At 36.3% G+C, this 23,318-nt stretch overlaps 1 protein-coding gene across 1 annotated transcript in view; it reads left to right on the top strand.

The window, feature by feature from the left end:
- Positions 1 to 23,318, top strand: part of LOC140322496 (uncharacterized) — a 129,034-nt gene that overhangs the window by 93,056 nt on the left and 12,660 nt on the right. Inside the window, 8 exon segments of the mRNA XM_072399057.1 lie at positions 9,320 to 9,400; positions 11,113 to 11,166; positions 14,387 to 14,440; positions 17,299 to 17,361; positions 18,435 to 18,497; positions 18,869 to 18,985; positions 20,142 to 20,219; positions 21,147 to 21,200. Of these exon segments, the coding sequence (XP_072255158.1) occupies positions 9,320 to 9,400; positions 11,113 to 11,166; positions 14,387 to 14,440; positions 17,299 to 17,361; positions 18,435 to 18,497; positions 18,869 to 18,985; positions 20,142 to 20,219; positions 21,147 to 21,200 (564 nt within the window).

Raw genomic sequence — 23,318 nt, 5'->3', positions numbered from 1 at the left:
ATATATATATATATATATATATTTATCCATACAAATAGAAGCTGATCAGCCAAAACATTAAAGCTTAGCTCTGTGTCATTAATGCAAAATGAATCTCCATTTTGAAATATCTCCTATAATCCATGTACAGCAGATCAGGTGTGTGAAAAGATGAACAGAACAAGAAACTTATCTAATCATGTGCCCACAATAGCAATGCAATAAATTTGATTTATCAAAAGTGGTTCAAGATGGTTCAAGGAAAGATAGCTAATAAACCGGTGTCAGGGTAATTTGGGTTTCTGTCTGGTCCACAAAACGTACGTAAATCAAATTGTACAAAATCTTATTGTGGCCAGTAAAGAAGAAAGAAAGTTAAAAGAACACAGTGTGCCATAGTTTGCTGAGTATGAGGCTGCATAACACTGCCCATCCTGACCACTGTCAATCATTGATAGTGTTGACCCTGGTCAGGGGTGCAGAAGTGGAAGAAAGTGGCCTGGTCAGATTGGCACAGTCTGAATAGCTGAAGGTCAAAAACTGCAAATGCTGAGGCAAAGAGGCAAACATTCTGTATGACCATTCCTGAGGGTGCCCTTTGTTAAACCCTCAGTATGGTTACTCAAGTTCCCAGTACCAATCACCAGTCCAATGGGCTTCTGGCCACTAAGAGTTGCCGGTGTAAAATCTGATGGCCCCACTCTGCAGCAAAACATTATGGGTAGCAGCATTTCATAATAAGAATTTAAATTTTCTGCTTGCTACAGCACTAACTCTTTTTACTGTTGGAATAACAACTATTGCACATCTGTTTGGGACTATAGGATATAAATTTATACTCTGGGGCCCCAGTATCTCAAAAAAGCTAAATCTTGATGAAAAACCTAAAGCTCCTGTAAATTATTTTTATCTTCATTGGGTACATTTCTCTTCATTTCCTTTCCCAGAAACAAAACAAGGGCTGAAATAAAATCCCCTCTTTGACAGAGGTCATATGTTTTCCTATTGAAAGATTTGCTTTGGTGACAAATGTAAAATTTCCTATCAATTTTTCTTTGTCATGATGGCAATAGTCATTAGGATAAGCAAAGAGAGTGAGTCTGTCTAATTAAGAGGGCAATAAAACCTTGGCAAGGGATCTAACCATCTAGGCTGTTCCTACTTTATGCAAAACTAAAAAAGAAAGTTTTGACAAGAAAACAACCTAATTTTATTTTATTCTTATGGAATGTAGAAAAGATAGGGCTAGATACTGATCTGGCCATTGGTAACCGAAGTTACTATTAACCTGTTGAAAAGGGTTCTTCACTGATTTATATTACCCTGCATATAGTGTGTGTGGGAGTTAATTCCAGCTAACAAAAATAAGACAATGTTCTCTGTTTAATAGAGTTTTCTTGTGATATTTTTGTACAGCACAATATAATTAACAAAATGTTCAAAATATAAACCTGAAAAAGTGCTTTATATACCTTTTGTTCTTATAAACAGAAAAATTTGTGAACCTAGCAAAGTATTGCACATGCAGTATCTAACATACAGTTACATTTTAATATTTAATATTCTTACCAAAGTAATCTATTACATAAAACTATATAGATACCACTGCAAAATAATAGGACCTTCTTATCACTGTGGGAAGTTTTATAGGGTCATGGTTTCTGATTAATATTTGAGCCATCCATAATACTTTAGAAGGTACCCAGAAAATTCACCATGGTTGATAATATGGAGTGGTGTTCATTAGGGATGAGCAACAAAGTTTTTAAAACTCGATCTCACGACGAATTAGGCTGTTCTCGCCTACTGAAATTATAAGTAAATTTTCCAAACGAGATTGAATTTAAAAAAAAAAAAAAAAAAAGATTGCGAGCTGTGCTGATCAATGAATGCTGCACCGGCTGCATTCATTGATTAGCTCAGTTGTGCGATCCCCGGCACTAGAGATTAAATGGGGACAAGTCTCCCCATTCAAAACCTCCAGTGCTCTCTGATTGGCTGAGGAAAGCTTTCCTCATCCAATCAGAGAGCACTAGAGGTTTTGAATTTCCTGTTTTGAACAGGATTCCCAGAGCTGCATAAACGAAGGCAGCCCTGAGAATCCACTGCGATCCCAGGATGCCCAGGGATTGCAAACAGGAGGATTCCCAGGGCTACAAGATTGAATGCAGCCCTAAGAATCCACTGCGATCCCAGGGCACCCGGTGACCGTGGGAACTTTGCGGTTCAGTTCCCACGGTCACCAGGCTGTACTTATCTGAACTGAACTGCAGATGAACTCTCTATGGAGAAACTGCGATCCCTGGGCACTAGAGGTTAATGATTTCCTCGATCTTCCAATGGTTTCGCAAAATTGGTTTGCCAAAATTTCCCATCAGAAGTTCGAGGAAATTTTCGCGAGAATGCCAGAGGCATTCCCGCTCATCCCTAGTGTTCATAAAGGAAACTCATCTGGCTATCATTTGTGGGGTCAGAACAATAAAACATTGTTCACAATGAGGCTGAGTTAAAATATATAGGTTTATGTAGCAAAATGAATTTTATGCTTGCAAAGGATATGTTATTAAGCTTAATACATTTAAATTTCGTGTAGAACATTTTCATTGCAGAGAGGTATTCCTGGAACATTTCATATCAAAATATTTAATTATTTGGTTAAGATCTTTAGTTCAGTATGTTTAAAAGAAATTGACCTAATAATGCAGTTATTGTGGTCCTTAGGAGCTGTGGAGAATACGTAAATGAACACTATACTCCATGCTGAATATGCAATATGCTGGTAATTTTGCAATAGAGACGTTAAACTCTTAAAAATAGCTATTAACCACTAATAATCCCTGGTATTTTTGTTTATTGCTGATTTTTGCACCCATTCAACAGTGGTTACCACTGCCCCCCACCAGTGATCAATTCCCTTGACTAGGGCAAAGTAGAGGAAGCCATGAACTGCACCTCCAACCAATTCAACCCAACCCCACATTAACCAAATAAAAACCACAAACCTTTTTTTGAATTAAATTGGCCATAGCAGCTCATTTTGTTAATCATAATGTAAATAAATAACATTTTATATAATCTACATAAACCATATAAACAACCTCAACACGAAACATATCAATAACAACCTTCTATTTACCAGAAATTATTTTTCTATCCTATCCCTTTAACCAAAACTACTTCCGCTCACTCACCAGGCCCCCAGCCGCTAGCCCGCCGCCTCGGGGACAATGAGCACATAATCCCATTTTACACCTAGCCCCCACAACAACCAAGTGTCGTGCAGGACCACCATTAACGCAAGGACTCATACCCTGATGGGTACCACCCCTTTGCTTACTTCCCAAAAAAACTTTAACCCTTTCATGGACCTAGAAAACCTAAGGCCAACTTATTCACCAATGATCACCTTTCTACCTTCCAGCTTCCTGCAACCCATCCACCACTTTACATTGACATGTTCGTTTCCCTGTCTATTACTAGTCACCTTTGCACTTCCCTGCAACCTTCCCTGTATGACTGAACAAATCTGTTTTCTTTGAATTTCTCTGCATCCCCCCCCACCGTGCACTCTGCAAACCCCACTCAGTTACTAAAACAAACTACTAGTGATTAGTGGACTCACATAACGGCACTTGCAGTATACCTGCGAAATTTTATGTTGGGAGTTGGTTGTTATGTACACTGCATACAGAAGTACTGCCCCTAATGAACACTAGCCAATGTTCTTCACACTGTGTACACTAACAACCAGACTCTCAGAATTCAAGGCAGGTACAGACCTGCCTCACACCTGATGTTTTGGCATGCACCCCAGGTTATACACATCCTACACTTTTGAAATAGCTGTTTTATAGAATTGGAAAATTTACATACCGTATATATTTATGATTATTAAACAAGATTTATTTAGGTAAAACATTTACAATTACACAACACTGTACAATAAATAGGGTTTGCAAATGATTGACAAATGCAGACAGTGACACAGGAGGAGGAGAGGACCCTGCCCCGAAGACCTTACAATCTAGGAGGTGGGGGAAGTATCACACAATAGCCGTGATGTAATAAATCTCTCCTTGGGAGGCTTGGGAGAATACACTTTCATCAGTGAAGGCTGGTGATCCTGCAAACCTGGAATGGATTTCCTAAAAGTAATTTGCTATTTGTTGGCAAATGTTTTCAATTCTGAACCAGATCAATTTCAGGTTTCCTTGATCACCCAGCTTCACTGATGAAAGTGTATTCTCTAAATCAGGCCCAATAGGAAGGGGGATATAGAATGGTGGGAAGTAGTGAGGGTTTTAAGAAACAGAAGAAGACGGGTAAGCAAGTTTTAAAAGATGGGGTTTGAGTGCTTTTTTAAAGGAGCAGAAAGTAGGAGCAAGCGAATAGGATGAGAAAGACCATTCCAGAGAGTTGGGCAGCTCTACAAAAAATCTTGGAGCTGTGCATGTGATGAGGTTATGAGTAGGGAAGTCATTAGTAGGTCATTGGAGGAGCAAAGAGAACAGCTAGAGAGGAGTATTTTTTTCAGGTCAGAGAGGTAAGTGAGACAAGATCTGTGGAAGCTTCAATGTAAGGATTATAAACCTAAATTAGTCTTAAAATTTCAAGTAGTTATCAAGAGAAATTAAATATCAAATTCATTAATTTATCACCATGAAAAAGATAGACAAGTACCACACATCTGCAGAACACTGAAAATTACAATGATTCAGAGTTTGTGCGTAGCAAGTGTCATTTCCAACCAGTGATATCTCTGTAATTGCTTTCCAGTATTGCTTTTGTTGTTTTCTACTTTGTTACCTTTAATCTCAGTGGAGAAATTAAACATATATTAGGATACCACATTCTTACTCCCTCATACAAATGATTCTTTTAAAAATTACCATTCTGGAAAATCACATATATCTAGAACTTATATTTACAAAAATTAAAAGTTAAATGTAAGATATTGCCCTTTCTTTTATTTAATCAAGTTTTATGTTTTGACAACAATACATAAAACCTGGTGTGCAACCCATATACGAGTGCAACTCATATTTACACATTTTTGATATTTCAGTTTTATGTTTTGGTATAGTAGCTTTTTTCAGGTTACAAGTTGCTATAGAAACTTCAAACTAGCATACTATAGTAAAGGAGATAGCTTTCATTTTTAAAATAACATGTTACTAGTAAGTACACAAAATAGAATTATGTTTTATAGCAAGGTGATTAACTTGTAAATTATATAGATATGGTTGGGATAAACAATAGCATAGATAAACTTTTATAGGCCTTCATGCAGATTTTAGACTTTAGCCCCCCCCCCATAATGCCTCTAGTTCACTCACCCCAATACTTTGAATCATGACCATTAGAATAATCTCCTAAATTGTAAGCTCTTTGGGGCAGGGTCCTCCCCTCCTACTGTGTCACTGTCTGTATCTGTCTGTCATTTGCAACCCCTATTTAATTTACAGCGCTGTGTAATATGTTGGAGCTATATATATATATATACTGTTTATTATTAATAATATTATTATTATATTAATAATAATAATAATATAAATGACCAGTGAGTCAGCAGCTTGATAGGGAAGCCTCTGATCAGAATAATGTCACCGTATACATTCTCTGCAGTCATGTGCGCTGTAATGTCAGATTACTAAACAAAGGGCACATATAAAAGACAGCTTTTCTTCTCTATCAGAAGCCTCTTCTGTTGTGGAGCATCTTTTATATGCTTATATCAACTGATGGATGTAATTTGGTGTAATTTTTGTTACTGTGGTCGCTATGCCACTTTGAGTAAATAAAATACAATCTAAATATTACAGAAAACTAAATATTTAGTGATCAATGCATATTTCAAATTGTTTTATTGATTTTTAAAGGGATTTACAACAAGTATAGGGATGGTGAGGAAATCAAGAAAAAAACAATTTCCAATCAAAGAGTTGAGCATTTACATTGTTTCAAGATACAGTAAGAGAAATTGGTGATAAAAGATTGACCTTCTGGGTTTATACCGAGAAACAGAAATACATCAGTATGCTTTACAACTTACATATATCCTATACACAAAAGACATATGGCATAAATCACTTTTTTACCATGACTGTTTAGCTGTTCACCTTGGTACAAATGGTGTGTCAGAACTAAAAAGGAAAAGGAGGATAAGAAAATAAAAAAACGGGAGTGGGTTTTTTTCATGGGGCCTGATTAATTCAAGCTTTCCAAGGCTGGATAAGATACACCTCCATCAGTGAAGCTGGGTAATCCAGCAAACCTGGATTGGATTTCTTGAACGTCATTTGCTAGCAAATGTTTTGAATCCTGGACCAGATCTATTCAGATCTATTCCGGGTTTGCTGGATCCCCCAGCTTTACTGATGAAAGTGTATTTTCTACAGCCCTGGAGAGCTTTAATAAATCAGGTCCATGGAGTCTATATTGAGATATAAGATATCCAAGGGTCCCATGTATTATGGAAAACTTCCAAGTTAATTTATAATTTGTCATTGTCCAATTTAGTTTGTTTTTGGAGAATTCTTTGTGTATATTGAAAGCTTTCCAGTAATAGGCCTGTAATGCAGGCTGCTAAGAAAAAATGTGAAATCAAGCGAGCGATTGGTTTTACGATTGTTTCATCGAGTCTACAGAATGAGTGAATATAGAGTGAATGAGTAAATGAGATTGTGGATTCTGTTCTGTAATCGTTGGACCCACAGACAGCACCGAAAAACATGTAATACTGTACCCATCTGACCACAATCCCTATAGCAGAGAGGAGAGATGGTTAAGTTTAACTTCTGGAACCTAATGGGTACCAAGTACCAACTTATTAAAACCTTATAGTTAGCTAAAAATTAATTAATTTCAATAAAACCTTATAGTTAGCTATATAGTTATGAGGGATATAATTGAGGAGGAGCTTACAATGTTCTGTCTCTTCTAAGTTTCCCATTCCACTTCCGGGTCGTGAAAAAAGGACATAAATTTTTCCCCTGTAAAGGCAAAACAGATTTATATTCCATTTTGTTCATCTGTCAGAAACAAGGAGAGGGAGCCCTGTGTAAGTTACAAGTTGTACAGGGTTGACGATTTGACGATTCTTTTTCTATCCCCTCTTGACAGTGTTGTGTGCCATGGTCATGCTCCACCATATGATCCTATCTATGCTTCATCACTGCTATTCTATTTTATTTTTGTCTCCTTAAAAAGTCTTTTCAATAACTGTTTTAGTTCATCTACAGACATGTATTTATACAGTAAAAGTGCATCCTGTTTTAAAGAAAGTACTGCAGGAAAGTTATCCTAATTGCTGTTATTAGAGAAGATAGAGCTCTCATGTAGCTCTAGTTACCATCTTATCCCCACGGAAACACACACTAATACAGAATATTTATGGGCATAGATAATTTTCCTTTTTATCATTTACATGACACAAGCCTTGGAGACTTGCAATTATTAATCAGAACTATCTGGTACTTTCAAACAAAAGATCAGGGGTTAGGCTGAAGTATTAAGGATAGGAGAGTTATACAGTGGGGATGATAGGTTCGGAGTCTTTGTGACATCACATGTGACACTTCAGATAGATTTCAATTTCTATATGTTCAGAAAAAATGTGAAGCATTTTTGTTAATACATTCAGCCTTTGCATTAGCTTAGTGTATAGCATCAAACATAAATCCACAAGAGTTTTTTACAGTAAGTTTGTGTTAGCATGCTCAGATGCTCTATTAATATACTATACAACTCTGCATCCATTTATTACCCTAGACTTACTATTTTAAAATGTTTCAAACATAATTAGATATTTAAAGTGGGCCTGCTAAAATGTATGATAAACTCTGCTCTAGGTTTAATTTCAAAAGATCGCTGTAGACATCAGAGGGTGGTTGGCTGATGGTGCTTTATAGACTATAGGGAGCTTGACTGGCAGACTGTCATGTTGTGTCTAAGGCCAAGGGAAAGTGAACCTGTAGATGGGCTCTCTATATTCAGGTTTTTACATTTTCTTAGCACAGTAAATGAGAGTTAAAACGAGCTCTGGCCAACATCTGTAGCACCTAGGACAATTGATCTCCATAGTTCACCTTGTTCCCCCATTTAAGGGCTCCTTTTCTGTGCTTCATTTAAAAGGCTGGAAGGCTGTGGAGTCATATCACACATACCAGTATAACACTCCTAATGGTTAGCTAACCTAATGGTTAGCTTTTGGAACTCCAAAATGCTTCTGTAATCGGTTTTAGGTTTTTAAAAAATAATGTATGAATTTAACGTTTAAGGGTTTAATGGGATAAACATGCAATGGGTTACATTGTTAAGTCGGAGTAACATGGTAAAATATGACCCAGGTGCTGCTGTGCCCAACAACCCTGTATTTCTGCATCATGAAGTGAAGCCATAAGCCAGTACAAATGGATTTATGTTTTTAAAATAGTAAATATTACAGCAATTGCTTTTTCTTCACTACTTTCTATTGGTTTATTTAGTTGTAAAATGACATTTCAATAGTAATTTGATTGCTACAACTTGTTCTTTTATAGTAAACGGTTTTAATGGAGCTTTGGATGACACGGAGTTAAATGTTTCTTAATGCAATAGTCAATCGTCAGGGTTAGTGGGAGGTGAATTTTTGATTTTCTAAATGCTTTCAGATCTGAGCAGTTTCAGTGCTAAGATATTTTGGTAAATAATGCAGCAATTCTCTTAGAAAGTACTTGCAAGTGATAATGGATTATCAATATGGAAATCTTCTTCCTCCCTTTCATATAATCACAGATTTGCTGTCCTTTGAGAATTCATTTAAAGCATCAAGAAGTGCCTCTTATTCATCATCTCTTTGAATCATGAGCCATCTCCCCCATACTCACGTAATAGGTATTTTGTCACAATATGCTAACTTACTTCCATAACACACTACAAAGCCACGCAATCAAGTTCTCTCAAGAAAACTTTTTTTTATCGATTTAACAGATTTTCCTTACATACTCAACACAAAATGACTTGGAAACCCTTTGTGTGTATTCATACAACTATTGGAGTGTACTGAAAAGTAGAAAAGAAAGCAACATTTTACCATTTGTAAGCTCTCTATTTTCAGTATATGTGGCTGATTTTGTTGTTTAAAACTTTATCAGAACTCTTAGAATTTTAGAGCAGATTTACAGAATTTGTATGGTCTGAATGTATAAAGTAAATGTATTCTAGAGTTTCTGACATTTTAAACATTGGTAAATCTATTTAGATTGCTTTACCTAATGCAAAGTGTTTTTATACTTATTAAGAAACCTGAAGTGACCTTAATATCTTGGATGGGTATAATAATATTCAGTTTCATCCCCAGGGTACAGCAGGTCTTGATGGACTAAATGGACAGAAAGGATCTAAGGGTGACAGGGGGGAACAAGGACAAAAGGGAGATCCGGTAAGAATATATCAATCACACAATAAATTGTAAATCAGAGGCAGTTAATTGTCTTTTATACAAAGTAAATAAGTGCAGTGTTGTGTTTAGTAACTGTATCATTACTGAATGTTCTGACACACAAAACAGCTAGAAAAAAAAGTAATGATTTACACAAATGTGATAAGTTGCTTGTGAAAAGACATTCCAGTATACCTAGGGAATGCTAAATTTAAGATTTTTGGTTCACTTCGTCTGTTAATTATGTCTCTAGCTGCGTCCTTTTAGATCTGTCGTCTATCGAACTAGTTCACTGCACATCTTCTGAGGTTTACAATAGACACTCATTCAAATGAAAATTAATAAAGTACTGTAGGATTATTAGCTGAAAAACCTCAATGCATGTGTTTGTAATAGAATAATATGAATGAGAGTAAACATTGCATTGCATACAATTGTTTCTTTACTATGTAACGTTGTAAACATTTACTCCAAAATTATGTGAAGATTTCACAAAGCTGGTCAGTATAGACTAATATCTTGATGCTCAAGCCTTGTCACCCAAAAGGTATGTTGGGGATCGTTTACGTTGACAGTAGAAAAGAACAGGCACCTTGACAGCCTATTTGTTTTATGGATAGGGGAGGCCTGGATGTGTCTTTCACATTAGAAAACAATAGCTCACATGTGTTCTGGTTGTTTAGTGGACATATGTAAAAAAAATTAGATTTTTACCAAAGGGGATCACAAATGATCTTTTTGGGAAATGGAATCTAGAACCTATTGGTAGCTTTATTTGTAGCTGTCATCTCTGACTTGGTTGTTTCAGCTGTATCCAGGGTTATTATTACACAGTATTTATAAAGCTCCATCATATTACGCAGCGCTGTACAAAGTCCTTAGTTGTGTCACTAACTGTCACTCAAAGCGACTCACAATCTAATGTCCCTACCGTAGTCATATGTCATTTATACAGTCTAAGGCCAATTTTAGAGGGAAGCCAATTAACCTCACTTCATGTTTTTGGGATGTGGGAGGAAACCGGAGTACCCAGAGGAAACCCACACAGACACGGGGAGAACCTGCAAACTCCATGCAGATAGTGTCCTGGGACCTAGCGCTGCAAAGACAAGAGTGCTACCTCTGCGCCACCGTGCTGCCCTGACAGTTGTCATCATTATTCTTTTGTTTTGCTGCTTTATGAGTTGGTGACCTAAATCAATCACGTATATATTGTTCTTTCACAATTCTTTAAAAAATAAAAAACAGTAGATAAGAGTATCTACCTAATAGTGCATCCAAGATAGGTAGTTAAATTTCTTAACTACAGGTGACAAGTACACTTTACAAATTCAGTCATCCTTCACTGTAATCATTTCTTGGAGTAAATCAAAGAAATATTAGGAACATTTGAAAAAGTTGGTGGGCAATGTTATAGATATATGCAGTGGCCTGGTTCTAAATAGCTTGACAGTTATTTGACTGACTTGAGAGATAATGTTCTATACCCTCTTCCCCCAGTTATGAGTCCTAGGCCCACCTCTTCCTATAAGTTTGCTGGGAAACATCAAAGCAGGTGTCAGGATGGAGAGCAGTGGAGGATCAGGAAGGTCCATTTGCTTGGGTAGTATGAATGTTAGAATGTCTGGATATATTTTACAGTGAATTCAGAGCACATTCGCACAATGTCATTGTTTTGTACTACTAAACAAGTCTTGTATTTTCCTATCTAGGGAGAAAATGGTGACCCTGGATTATCAGGGGACATTGGTCAGAAAGGGGAAAAGGTATCATCTGGCTATTATATGGTTGTTAAAGTTTTACAAAATTCTGTTCAGTGTTTAGCTTTTTAGTGCCTATCTATCTATCTATCTATCTATCTATCTATCTATCTATCCATCTATATAAGTAATTTCATTCTTATCTCCTCATGTAAACTCTTCAGAGCTTGCTTGACCTAAGAGAGATGAATCAAGTTAGTAACTAATGATATTGTTCATAATGATGGCATGCACCTGGAAAATGAAGGATAAAACTCAGATGCTTGTAAAAAAAACTATATAGTTTTATTTTAAGTTCACTGTCTCCAAGCATATAAATCAGCTTTTTATACATGAAAAGGTCGATCAGAGCATGGGAGGATATGGCTTTATGATAACTAAAATGCTTGCAATGTTTTATTGTAGAACTGTGGTGTAATAAAATAACAAATATTAAATTTGAAGTTCTTACAAATGTAAGAAAATATATTCACAAATACATAGAAAGCAGTGCAACAGAACAAGGTTGCACTTCATTCAACTGATAAATATGTCCCTGTGCAACAAAGTATATTAATTAATAGGTATAGCTCCCATAAAAAGCCTTTTCTGTACTTCCTCGCTTTTTGACCAACCTGGCTACAACTTCCAACCACGTGGCTGAAAAAAAGTTCTGGAGAGAACGCTAAAAACCATATATAGGGGTGGCTTCAGTAGGGGCAACAAATAATGCATCTTAAGTCATGGAATGCATGTGTGCAGTGAATATTTCAAGCACAGAATATAAGATAATAATAATATTTATAATCGGGAACAGTGAAATGGGCAAGACCAAACCCCTTTTAGCTAGATATGAGGCAAGGTCATAAACTGCAGAGAAATTTTGAATTGCTCAGGTAACCAGGAGTGTCTTAGGTGTGATAAGTTGTACAGTTACTATTGCAATAAGCTTTATTAGGTATATAAAATATTATGTAAATGTTGATCTTAATAAAATAATAAATGTATCCCATACTTCACCATATATATATTTGTTAAAAAAAATAACATGGCAAAGAAGTGGTACAGGTCAGCTTTCCTGTTTTGATTTAGAACATACTGCAGATGCAAAATGTATGTTGCTGTCATTAGTTTTATGTGTTTTCATCCCGACTAGTAAACTTTTAAATCATGAATAATTTCATAATGAATAGTGTCATTTGAGTGGGCATACCCCTCTCCTCACTAGAAATGACATGCATATGGCAAAGTAAAGAGGTGCATATTGCCTATTGCAAATCAAAACTAAGAAGCAGCAATTAGCCACTACAGCATTTACGGTGAATAAATGTTGAGTGAATTATGGTCATAGTGACTCATCATCAAGGTTTGAAAGCCAAAGAGGAGCCAACTGAGAAAACAAAAACCTACAAACAACCTAGGAAAAAGGTTTTACACACATTTCTATACCATAAAGAAACCCATTTTATGGATCTGATATTGCTAGCCTCTCCTTGTAAAACTGCTAGTTCCATGGTTTTCATGCTAAATCGAGGATCAAGTAATAAAGGTTGTTCAAGTAGCAAAGTATGGTAAATGTTATCTGTACAAAGTGTATTTTCCATTGGGAATAAATTAGGAGAAGCTCTGTTCACTTCCATTACCTAATCATGTGCAAAAAATGGAATAAACATGATCAATTATTGAAATAAATGTCAGCTCAGTCAATAAGCAATATGCACAGCCTATAATCCCCTGATATCCAACACATAGGCTCTCCGCAGCCTTTTGTGTCATTTTTGGCAAAGTAAATTCAAAGTCCCACTTGGATGGTGGAGAGAGAGTGACATGGAAACAATCATGTCTGTGATCATCATGTGATTTTGTATGTTTCCCTTCCATGTAATTGTACTTATTTTAAAATATAGAATGTTGAAAAAATGAATCTGATGCTAGCGTAGGTGGGTATTATTGTGGCCACTGACAGCAGTGCTGGGGATTATTATTGCAGACTCCAGCAACAATGTTGGTAGGTTTGCATCTACTGACACCAATACTGGAGGTTACTATTGCAGTTACTGACACATGTGCTGGGGTTTTTTTATTGTATTGCCTGACACTAATGTTGGGTGTTTTTTGCACCATTTTTAGGGGTATCACTGCTGCCACTGACAACAATGCTGGGAGGTTCATTGCTGTCACTGACATCAATGTTAATTGCTGTCAATGACATTAGTACTTGGAGTTTCTATTTTATTTACGAACACCAACTTTGGGGTTTATTACTGCATCCACAGACACCAAAGTGGCTTACTCACCAGTACAGTCACCAGCAGAAAAACTAGAAACTCTGAGCTGAAGCACCTCCTGGCATACTTGTACAGTCTATTGTGCATTGAAGGGGGAGGAGATTTGTGGATGGCCCATCTGCAAAAGTCTCTTTAAGTCAAGTCTAACTGCATCTGCAGCAGTGTTAAACTTTATGAAACCCCTGGGAAACCCTTTTGGAAACCCTGCTCTAAATAATAAGGCAAGTCCTGCGCCCTTAAAAATCAATCATATTTCTCCTATTATGCTATAGACTGGCCTAATACCCCCTCCTTTTTTACATTTGAAAGCTCATAAGGATTTTGCAATAACATTTATTTTAATTGACAACAAAGCAAGCAGAATCAATTCTCTTAAAGTAGAGCAAACAAAAATCAATGATCAGGCAGGAGAACCTGCAAGTTCAAAATTGGTTGCCAGGGTAGCTTGCCTGTTCAGGGAATTAATGAACTCTAGGAATGAGTTATGTCATATTGGCATGGTCAATCAAGATGGCTGACGGTTGTGTCCTGGAAGAAAAGAAGGAAGATAGAAGTGCCCTGTGAAGAAATGGGGATAGGTGAGTATCACACGTTTAGTTCCGCTTTAAGTTTTTTTGCTGCCTAGGTCTTGGTATTTTGACCAACAAATTTTGAACAAAAAAGTAAAAATAAAATAATAGACAAAAGACAAAGTTAGGTGAAAAAAAAAATCTTTAGAGACACAGACAATAAAAAATATGCTATAGTAGGTAGACATATTAAAGCCACTGTTTTTAGATGTCTGGGGAGATTGCCCTTTACTTCCTGTCTATGAAAGATGTCATACAAAACTGGAAAAGAGGGAAAATTAGGGGGAGAAAAGCTTTTATACTATCCATCCCAAAGGTGTTATTAGCAGTACAGATATATTGCTGTTGAATATGTACCAATGTGCTAAATAGTAATGCTTTATTTTGCAGGGAATGCAAGGCTACCCCGGAAAAACAGGTGAACCTGGCTTAAAAGGTGCACAGGTAAACATATTTTGTATATTTTTTTACACTTGATACAAGGTTGATTTGAACTAGAAACCAATCAATCAAGAAATAATATTAAATATTATTATTATATAAATGTATTATTAATAATATTTTATTGTTAACTATTTATGAAGATATGCAAACCTCAGTATTGTTAGAAAACATCAGTAGGTACAGAAAACAGACATTAGGCTCAATTTACAAATCTTTAAAGCTGAACTCTAGCCTTACCTTTCTTTTTGCACAATTTTAGACAGCCCTTTTCTGTGCTGGAGGTGGTTGGTTTTATTTGAGGACTTTGACTTCCACACATTAAGCATTAGTAGTCGCAGGTGTATCACCCCACCACACCCACCTCATTTCCTGTCTGATAAACTACAGGGATCATCCAGCTTACATTTACCAATCTGTGCTGTCCTGACCCTCCCTATCCTTTCAGCTATTTACTTTTTGTCCTGTCAGTGATTTAGTCTCAGCTTTATGTATGGTTGTTTGCCTATGTGTGGTAAAATCTCTTGTGCTTGTATAGTTTACCATTTTGTTATAAAGGTGTTTTTTATTGCACAGATTTTTGACAAATTCAGTAAGGCCATAAACCAGTTATGTAAGCATGGTACTACAGGGTTGTACCACCTGTGCCAAAAACGTGCCTCCATGAGCAGAGACACAATACAAAGGAGCTAAGGTTTGTGATGTTATCAGTAGTAGAAAAGAAGTGGTAGCAAAGGCTAGAAAAGCCTTAGATTAGTTCAGTATAAGGAAAGGGAGAAAGAGAGAAAGTTTTTGGCTTGCCCATGGTTCAGTGTTAAAACAGGAGAAAGGGTTGTTCTGAGTTCAGTATTTAGGAGTGATAAAGGGTTACTGGCACACTATAATGTATGCCATCCCTGCTGAATACAGGTATGAGTACCATACCTGGCACTAGAGATCAGCATGGTAGAGAGATACTATCACAGATTAAATCTGAGACTGACAGAGACTTAGGACTCCTCTTTCTGGCTTCTGGGGATAGATCATTTGAAAAACTATAATCATTTCACACACAAGAAGAGGGATTACGCTGTACAAAGTCATCTAAAAATAACCCAGAGACATGGCAAGAAGAAGGAGGTTTAGGCATACTTTTGGGCACTGACTCAACTTCAGTTTTAAAGACTATACTTTTCAAATCTATCTGGACCTAAAATACGTTAGCCATTCTTGCTAGCTTTGTTAAGTTATCCTATCATCTTTCCATAATATTGTAGTAGATGGGTAATTTTTGGTAGTGTATAAACAAGGAAATTCTAAATTCCAAGTCTTTTTGTAGCTCAATGTTTATTATTGTTTGCATGTTTGATATTTGAAATATTTTATTATGTTTTAATCTGTGTCCCCTTCCTTTCCGGCAAAAAAAAAATAATGATAGTAGAATTAGATAAAATAATAATGCAAATGGTTCACTAGATCAGCAGTCGCCAACTGGTGGTTCGCGAGAAAATTTTTTGGGTCCGCAGCTCTGGTTAGCGCACCCCCCAGCGGGGTCAGGAGAAGGACCCTGTTGAAGGGACACACCGGCCAGAGACACGGACCAGGTCCCTCGTACAGTTCCTAGGCTCAGGGAGGTGGGCGGGCTGTGTCTGCGATGGGAGAGTGGGCGGTTTTTCTGTATTCATGACGTCACTATGGGGGAGGTTTCTCGTGACGTCACAATGGGGAGCAGTCTGGAGCCGGTAATTTTAGTGGTCCGCGGGATCAAAAAAGGTTGTCGACCACTGTATTAGATGATCATCCATTTTGAATGACACCATAAATGAACAATAATTTATCTTAAATAACATTCTAATAAAAGAAGACATTAAACAACAATAAAAGCATGATATTGTGTCTTTCATATCTCCATGCCTTTAGATTCTTGAGACATGTTTGTAGCTAGTGATTTATTTGCTAAAGTGGCTGGCTGCAACAGAATACAATAGGTATTCCTAGACAAGGCCATAGTGGTAATTAATGAAAAACTGTTGCTTACAAACCTGTTGCTGACAAAACGCTGCTACAACTACAGCTATGGGTTGGTATAGAATTTAGCAATAACTTTCTGATAACAGCTATCAGTGTGGTTTGTGTACTAATAATACAAATTTTTAATAATTTAGTAAAGTGTATTTTTATTAATATTGCCTCAATGTTTTAAATAGCAGGGTCCACAAAATAAAAATTCATGTGGACACTTTAATAAAACTGCTTTGTAATCTGGAAAGTTAAAAGCATCTTGTCTGTGATTAACATAGTTATACTTCTGTGCAACAACCTGAGAATGTAAAATATGTTTCCAAAAATGAATATAATGGGGATAGCAGTCTGACAGGGTTTCTGTAAAGAGGAAGAGGTCAAGAAACAATGAACTAAACTTCAGATATATCTCTGCAAACATGAAAAAATGAGGGAACATTTCAAGACAAGGCTTTAGCAGATAATTATCGGTGCGTGACTGTAACAGCACCAATTAAAGTCATGCACCAACACATCCCAGATCCATTTCAAAGATATATTTTCTTCTGGTATAAATTTGATCATTTTTACATTTTATCCTATCCTTTCAGACCTAATCATTTCCTCTGGACTTTCACATAGCTGCATGTTATTTAATGACTTTCAGAATGTATGCCTGAAAGCTAACTGTTTTCCTATGAGCAAACTGTTTAATAGTGTTTATGTGTAAAAATACCAACTCTTGTCAGTTTACTCGAAAAAAATACAATTTTTTTTCTGCTCTTTGACAAATGGACAGCCCTAACCCTTGACCTGCCAGTACGCAAAATCCACATTTACCAGGTCAGCACATCTAAGGTTACATTTACATCTATATGCAGGGTGAAATTGGAAGACAAGGAGATCCTGGTCTACATGGCTCTGAAGGTCCGTCAGGGCCAAAGGTTAGTAAAATATATTCTTTGCCTATAGCTAAATAACTAAGGGCTCTACTCAGGTTTGTTATATAACCAGATTCCAGTCTTGTCTTTTATTGTTGGACTTTGTAAGAAAGGCTGATTAGTTGCTACACTATATATAATTTTGTATCAAGGGTTATATATCAAAGTACTAGTATTGTTACCTTGTTTTTATAAAAACACATTTTGGTCCTTGCATCTTTTTTATGCTTACATCAGATGAAAGGAAAACATACTTTTCATTGTACAGCCATTAAACAGGCAAAACCTTCAATGTTCATGCTCAAAAATTCAACAGGCAGTGAGCCTGCAATGCAGTTACCCCATCCTCTGAACTGTGTCCGTGACTGAGAGCATCTCTCCTTAACCAATCATATAGAATACAGTGGCATTGGTAAATGACTTAGTATTTGCAGTTGCCTATTGCCATCCAATCAGAATGGCATTTCTGTTTTCAGTCAAATCGATAATGCCAGTTTATTAAGGACGTGATAGTTGGGGAACCACCAGAGAATCACTGTTTCCATCTTTGATCTGAACATAGACTAAATGTCCAGTTGGGCTTTTGGAGGGTGGAATATGGCATCTTTCTAAAACTCTCCTAAACTCCTAACCTGACCTGAAACCTCTCAGATCCGGTAAGACTACATATCTCAGTGTAAAGACATAGGGAGTTCTCTTCTCTAATTTGTTATTTTGGGATCTTTTATTATGGAATCTTTTCAAGATAGGCTCACTTGGCACAGGTCCAACTTGTGGGTTTATAACATATATTTTTATTATTTGTGTGTCTGTGGGTCAGTAGACTATAGTTTTCACAGTTCACTGGGGATGGAATAAAACATTAGCAAACTCTTTCCAACTCCCACATCACCTTTTTAGGCGGAACCTTTTCCTAAGGGAAAAACAGGTGCCCAATGGCATCAGGGAGGTGATTTAAAAAGGTAGGCCATTTTTTGTGCTTGTGACTGGAATGACCAGCTGATTGCTGGGGTAATGTATTTTTAATGCCTACTTATTGCTACTGCTAAAAAACATCTCTAATATTTTTTCTTTAGGGGGAAAAGGGAGAGAAAGGAATTGATGGGTTTAATGGGGATCGAGGAGATAAAGGTGATAAGGTATGTACTTAACAATTAGGTTTTTATGAGTATCCTAAATATTGTAGTACTATCTTGTAATTTTTCATAACCATTTTTCAATGATGTTGGTAAAAAAAATGATAGGTGTACCTTAAGAAGCAGCACATATTCTATACATACATATACACACACTATATTTACATTGATATATAAAATAGTTTTTTATTAAATGATAAATTTTCAAGGCACGTGTGAAATAAAGCAGTTTATCTGCAGTTTATTTTTATTCTATTATTATTTCAACAGTTCTATTTACTCATTGTGAAATTTAATTGAAATTTACTGTTTAGTCTATAACGTCTGATAGGAAAGACATTATAGGTCTGCATAAAATCTTTAAATTTCCCTAGGGTAACAAAGGATCCCCTGGGTTAAGTGGTTTCAGAGGGCCAATTGGACAACCAGGACCAGAAGGTGCCCCTGGAGTTCAGGGACCTGAAGGACCAAGAGGAGATCCAGGGCAAAAGGTAAGTTGAAGGTGGAAATGCAAAGTAACACTCACATGTATGTGTTTATATTATGCAAACATACTATACAGATTACATTATATATAATACAGCTATAGTATGATAAGACATGATTATAGATAATGGGCCTGATTTATTAAAGCTCTCCAATGCTGGGGAGGATATACTGTCATCAGTGACACTGGGTGATCCAGCAAACTTGAAATGGATTTCCTAAAAGTAATTTGCTACTTGTTAGTAAATGTTTTTAATCCTGGACCGGAACCATTTCGGGTTTGCTGGATCACCCAGCTTCACTGATGAAAAGTCTGTTAAGTGCTTGATGGCTTTTACTATAACAAGGAGCTTCATCTGCTTTTCTGCTTTTACAGAGAAACTGTAGAAGTAGAGATATGTGCTTTTAGCACCAGATTCAAATAAATGCAACACATTATGGTACAAGGATGAAATGTATTAACACTAACCAAGAAAAAATATTAGATGTTCTTTTAACATTCTCTTCATGTGAATGCGCTAAATTAAAAAGCATAGTTTAGCTTATTCTGTCTGACCTAACGGAGAGAGGTGAATTCTTAAAAGCCTATTACTGTATTATTTATTTGCTAAAATGGAATATTATAAAGAATATGACACATCCATATATGCTTTAGATAATATTTCCTTTTGCTCAGTCGCCTATTCTATCTTTAATAGGTTTAGATATTAGACTTTTTATATTTTAATCAGCTCTACGGCTTGCTTTTGAGAACTATGGTGCATTTTTGCTAAAACACCAAAGGCCATTTAAACCTTAAAAACTACTGTACATATGTGAAATTAGTGTCTTGGATACTAGTTAATGCTTGGTACCTCTTTTTGTTGTTTTCATGTTGGGGAGATTCTCCTCCCATTCTGCATTGTCACAGCAGAGAAAGTAGCCTGAGGTCATTTTTTGCAGTAAGTATATTTATCACTGACTCATCTACTGTCCCAATGACCACAATGGAAAGTGAGGTAGTGAGGGAAAGCAGGGTCACAGTAGTCAAATGATTGGAACTACAAATATATTTATATGTAAATCTGAATTAGACTGTCCAAGAGCGACTGGCGGTATAATTACAATAATAATTTTAATTTAAACAGAACTAGTAAGTATTTACTAATTTCTTGTTGTCAGGGTGAAAAAGGGAAGAGAGGAAAGTCTTTGCCTTGTCCCAGAGCAGATCCAGGGACACCTGGAACAAAAGGAGAAATGGTGAGGAAATAAAAGTTGCTTCTACGTTACTACTTACCAATAAAAAATGTTTCTACATACTAAACTGTACACTGGCATTGATTTACAAAAAGAATATAGGTACACTTAGTAAATGCTTTAGTGTAGAATAATTTTAGCCACCCCACTTTAAGCCACCCCTCCTAAGCTAAACTCAGTGGGTGGTGAGCTTCTGCCATAATCAGCAAATATGCAGAGCATACTTGTTGATAATGGCATATACTTACCTGTGTACATGTTCAGGACTGGTCATCGCTGCATCCTAGGAATGCTTCATCTTCAATGCCAGCTCCAAGGTGGACTTTCATTATGATGGTGGATTTCCGTGGAGATGGCGATCCTTTTCTGTCGTTGGATGATGAAGTGTGTGCTCAGGCGTTATTATCCTAGGCAGCTGGATCTGTGTGCAGTGTCCCCACACACAAAGCCGAGCTGTAGACTACACAGAGTTCTGCACCCTACAGTTTGCAGCTTGAACAAAAATCCACCAGGAGCCAGGGAATTAGTTTTTTTGGCAAAAAATCAAATACTACTGTTTTTTGTTTTTTACGTTTAGGTACGCTTTAAAAAAAAGTACAGCTATCCTTCAAAGACACCTCTATCATTTTACTTGTAAGCAGTCAAGACCTTGGGTATTTAGCTTAGCACACAACACTCCTCTCTACTTATCCTCCTTTTTACAGTTTACATAAAGGTACACACTCTGGTAGTCAATCTTTAAGTCTTAATGCTTTACAACCGTACACAAGCTTATTTTAACCCAGTATCCATACTTTGTGATTGTAAAGGCTGATGTTAAAAGAGTGATGTTATTGCAAAAGACATTACAATAGACTTCTCAATTACAATATTTGTATTTTTTTGCTGTTATGTTTTTATATATCTTATAGTCTGGTTCTCTCATTACAGGGACAAGATGGGTTTGAGGGTATAAAAGGTGAAAAAGGAGATCCTGGACTCTCAGTAAGTACATAGATCTCTTGATTAGGCTACCTGTTATATCATTTAGAAGACGAAATATAATTTAACCACATAAAATAATAAAATTCATGAAAATACTCCCCAATACGAAGTTCAAGATGAAATATATCCTTTATACAACGTTTAAACCAGCACAAAATATACACTCTAGTTATGTTGTTACACATATTTCTTTAATACACTAGCAAGGTGTATGCACAATAATTTTCATTTATAGGTTGACAGCTCAGTTTAGCTGCAGCATGGCACCTTTTCTGTGTGCTTCTTAACTGAACTACAGCAAACCATACACCTGTAGTTACCTGAATAAAAACATTTACAGGAAGGTCATACAAAGAATATACAAGTTTTGGTGTTCTACCTATAAATAAAGTAATATTTTATTTTTTACATTATTTTCCAAGAATGCAATACATGTTTTAGGCAATACTTAGACTAGTGTTTAAAAAGTATGTTATTTATCAATGGGCACCAAGAAGTTGCCAGTAGGCTCTCAGGAGTGGTTATACCAAATGCTACACTGTGGGGAATTATATGGCTGATACAGAATATTCAATTTATAAGAACCACAAATTGGATGAGAAGGCTGAACAACTCAATGAGACAGCCTTGGCTGTGTTAACCAGCACTGTGACTCTCCTTCCATTTTCAGCTTACTAGAAAAAGTTCTGCCAGTGGACAATAGATAGATGAATTTTTGTACTAAATACATCCAATTACTTTACGAAGACCAGGCTTCTCAGTGCCACCACTTCCTCCCATTACAGTGAGATACCACCAGCTGTAACAAGAAAAATAGACTGTCTACAACAGCTGGAAAAGTTGACTTTGTTTGACCCTTGTACAGATACCTCTATTCTTGGAAAGTTACAACAGGCCAAATATACACAAAAAATGAACCCCAATTGTCAGCAGCATCAACTCAGTGGCATATAACATCGCACAATTTTTTGCCTGAAACCCTAGAACCCTTAATTTGCAACACCGTACATCACATTCAGAATTAGCTACCTAGTAGCTGGTTTTTCACTCTAATCACCTATTGGATCACAAACCAGAGTCTTAAAAGAACTCTACAACACCAGGGTGGGAAAGGAACAATAAATTTAACATCTAATGACATAAAATATGGGAAGTGATCTAAAGTTTGTGGCTAGTCAGTCTAGGCTTTTGTTAGAACACTTACAGGGTCATTTAAAACACAAGACTGTCAAAATAGATGGATAAAATTAGAACACACATAGAAATATAATCATCTTGTTTGGAACTATATTGGTGGAAAAATTTGGGAGGGTGTTTACCAAACATCAGACCCCCATGCTTTTCAAAACCAGGAGCAAACTAACAGAAACAGTCAAAATATTTTTAAGCAAGATAACTTGGTATATGCATTTATTGTAGTAAAGAATGCAAAGACATATTCCTGGGAGACCAAACAATGCTTACCAAATGCATGGGTCAACGCAGAAAAAAAAGATAAGGATTCAACAGGCTACCTACATCTTAAAGTAGGTACAGGTGGCTGGAATATCTCTCTGCTCCTGTTACAATGGAATCCTGAACCATTCTGATTTTGCAAAGCTGCTGTGCACTATACTTTAGCACTTTTTTTAAGTAAACAAAACCAGATTTCTGCTTCCGAATCACATACATAAGTATCATTAAATGTAGATCTTTTTTTTCTGCATTGACTGAGCCATTATAGCTATTCACTATTTTATCATTATGTTAAATGCTTTTAGTGAATTGAGTAATGTTTGATCATAGAAAAAAAAGCAAATATGAAAAAGAAATTTAAATAGGGCATTATCAATTATGTATTGTTGAAAATTATATGTCGGTAAAGTTTGACATGGCAGTCAACTTGTTTTGCCATTTAACGCTTTATTAACTAAGTGCAAAATACTCTGTATATATTATGTATATGCTAATAAAAAACTGCTAGCTGAAGCATGTCTCAACAACCAAGATTTGGGCTTTTAGCTGATTTGCAGTTCAGGAGAAAGCCAACTCAAGCCTGCTAATAAATTCCTAATGCTCTTCCCTGAACAGCACCAAAATTACCTGCCTTCTTATTAAAGTGAAAATACCCTTTCAGTT

This window comes from Pyxicephalus adspersus, chromosome 2 (genome assembly GCF_032062135.1).
Source record: "Pyxicephalus adspersus chromosome 2, UCB_Pads_2.0, whole genome shotgun sequence".
Lineage (NCBI taxonomy): Eukaryota > Metazoa > Chordata > Amphibia > Anura > Pyxicephalidae > Pyxicephalus > Pyxicephalus adspersus.
This window is presented reverse-complemented; position numbering and strand designations above follow the sequence as displayed.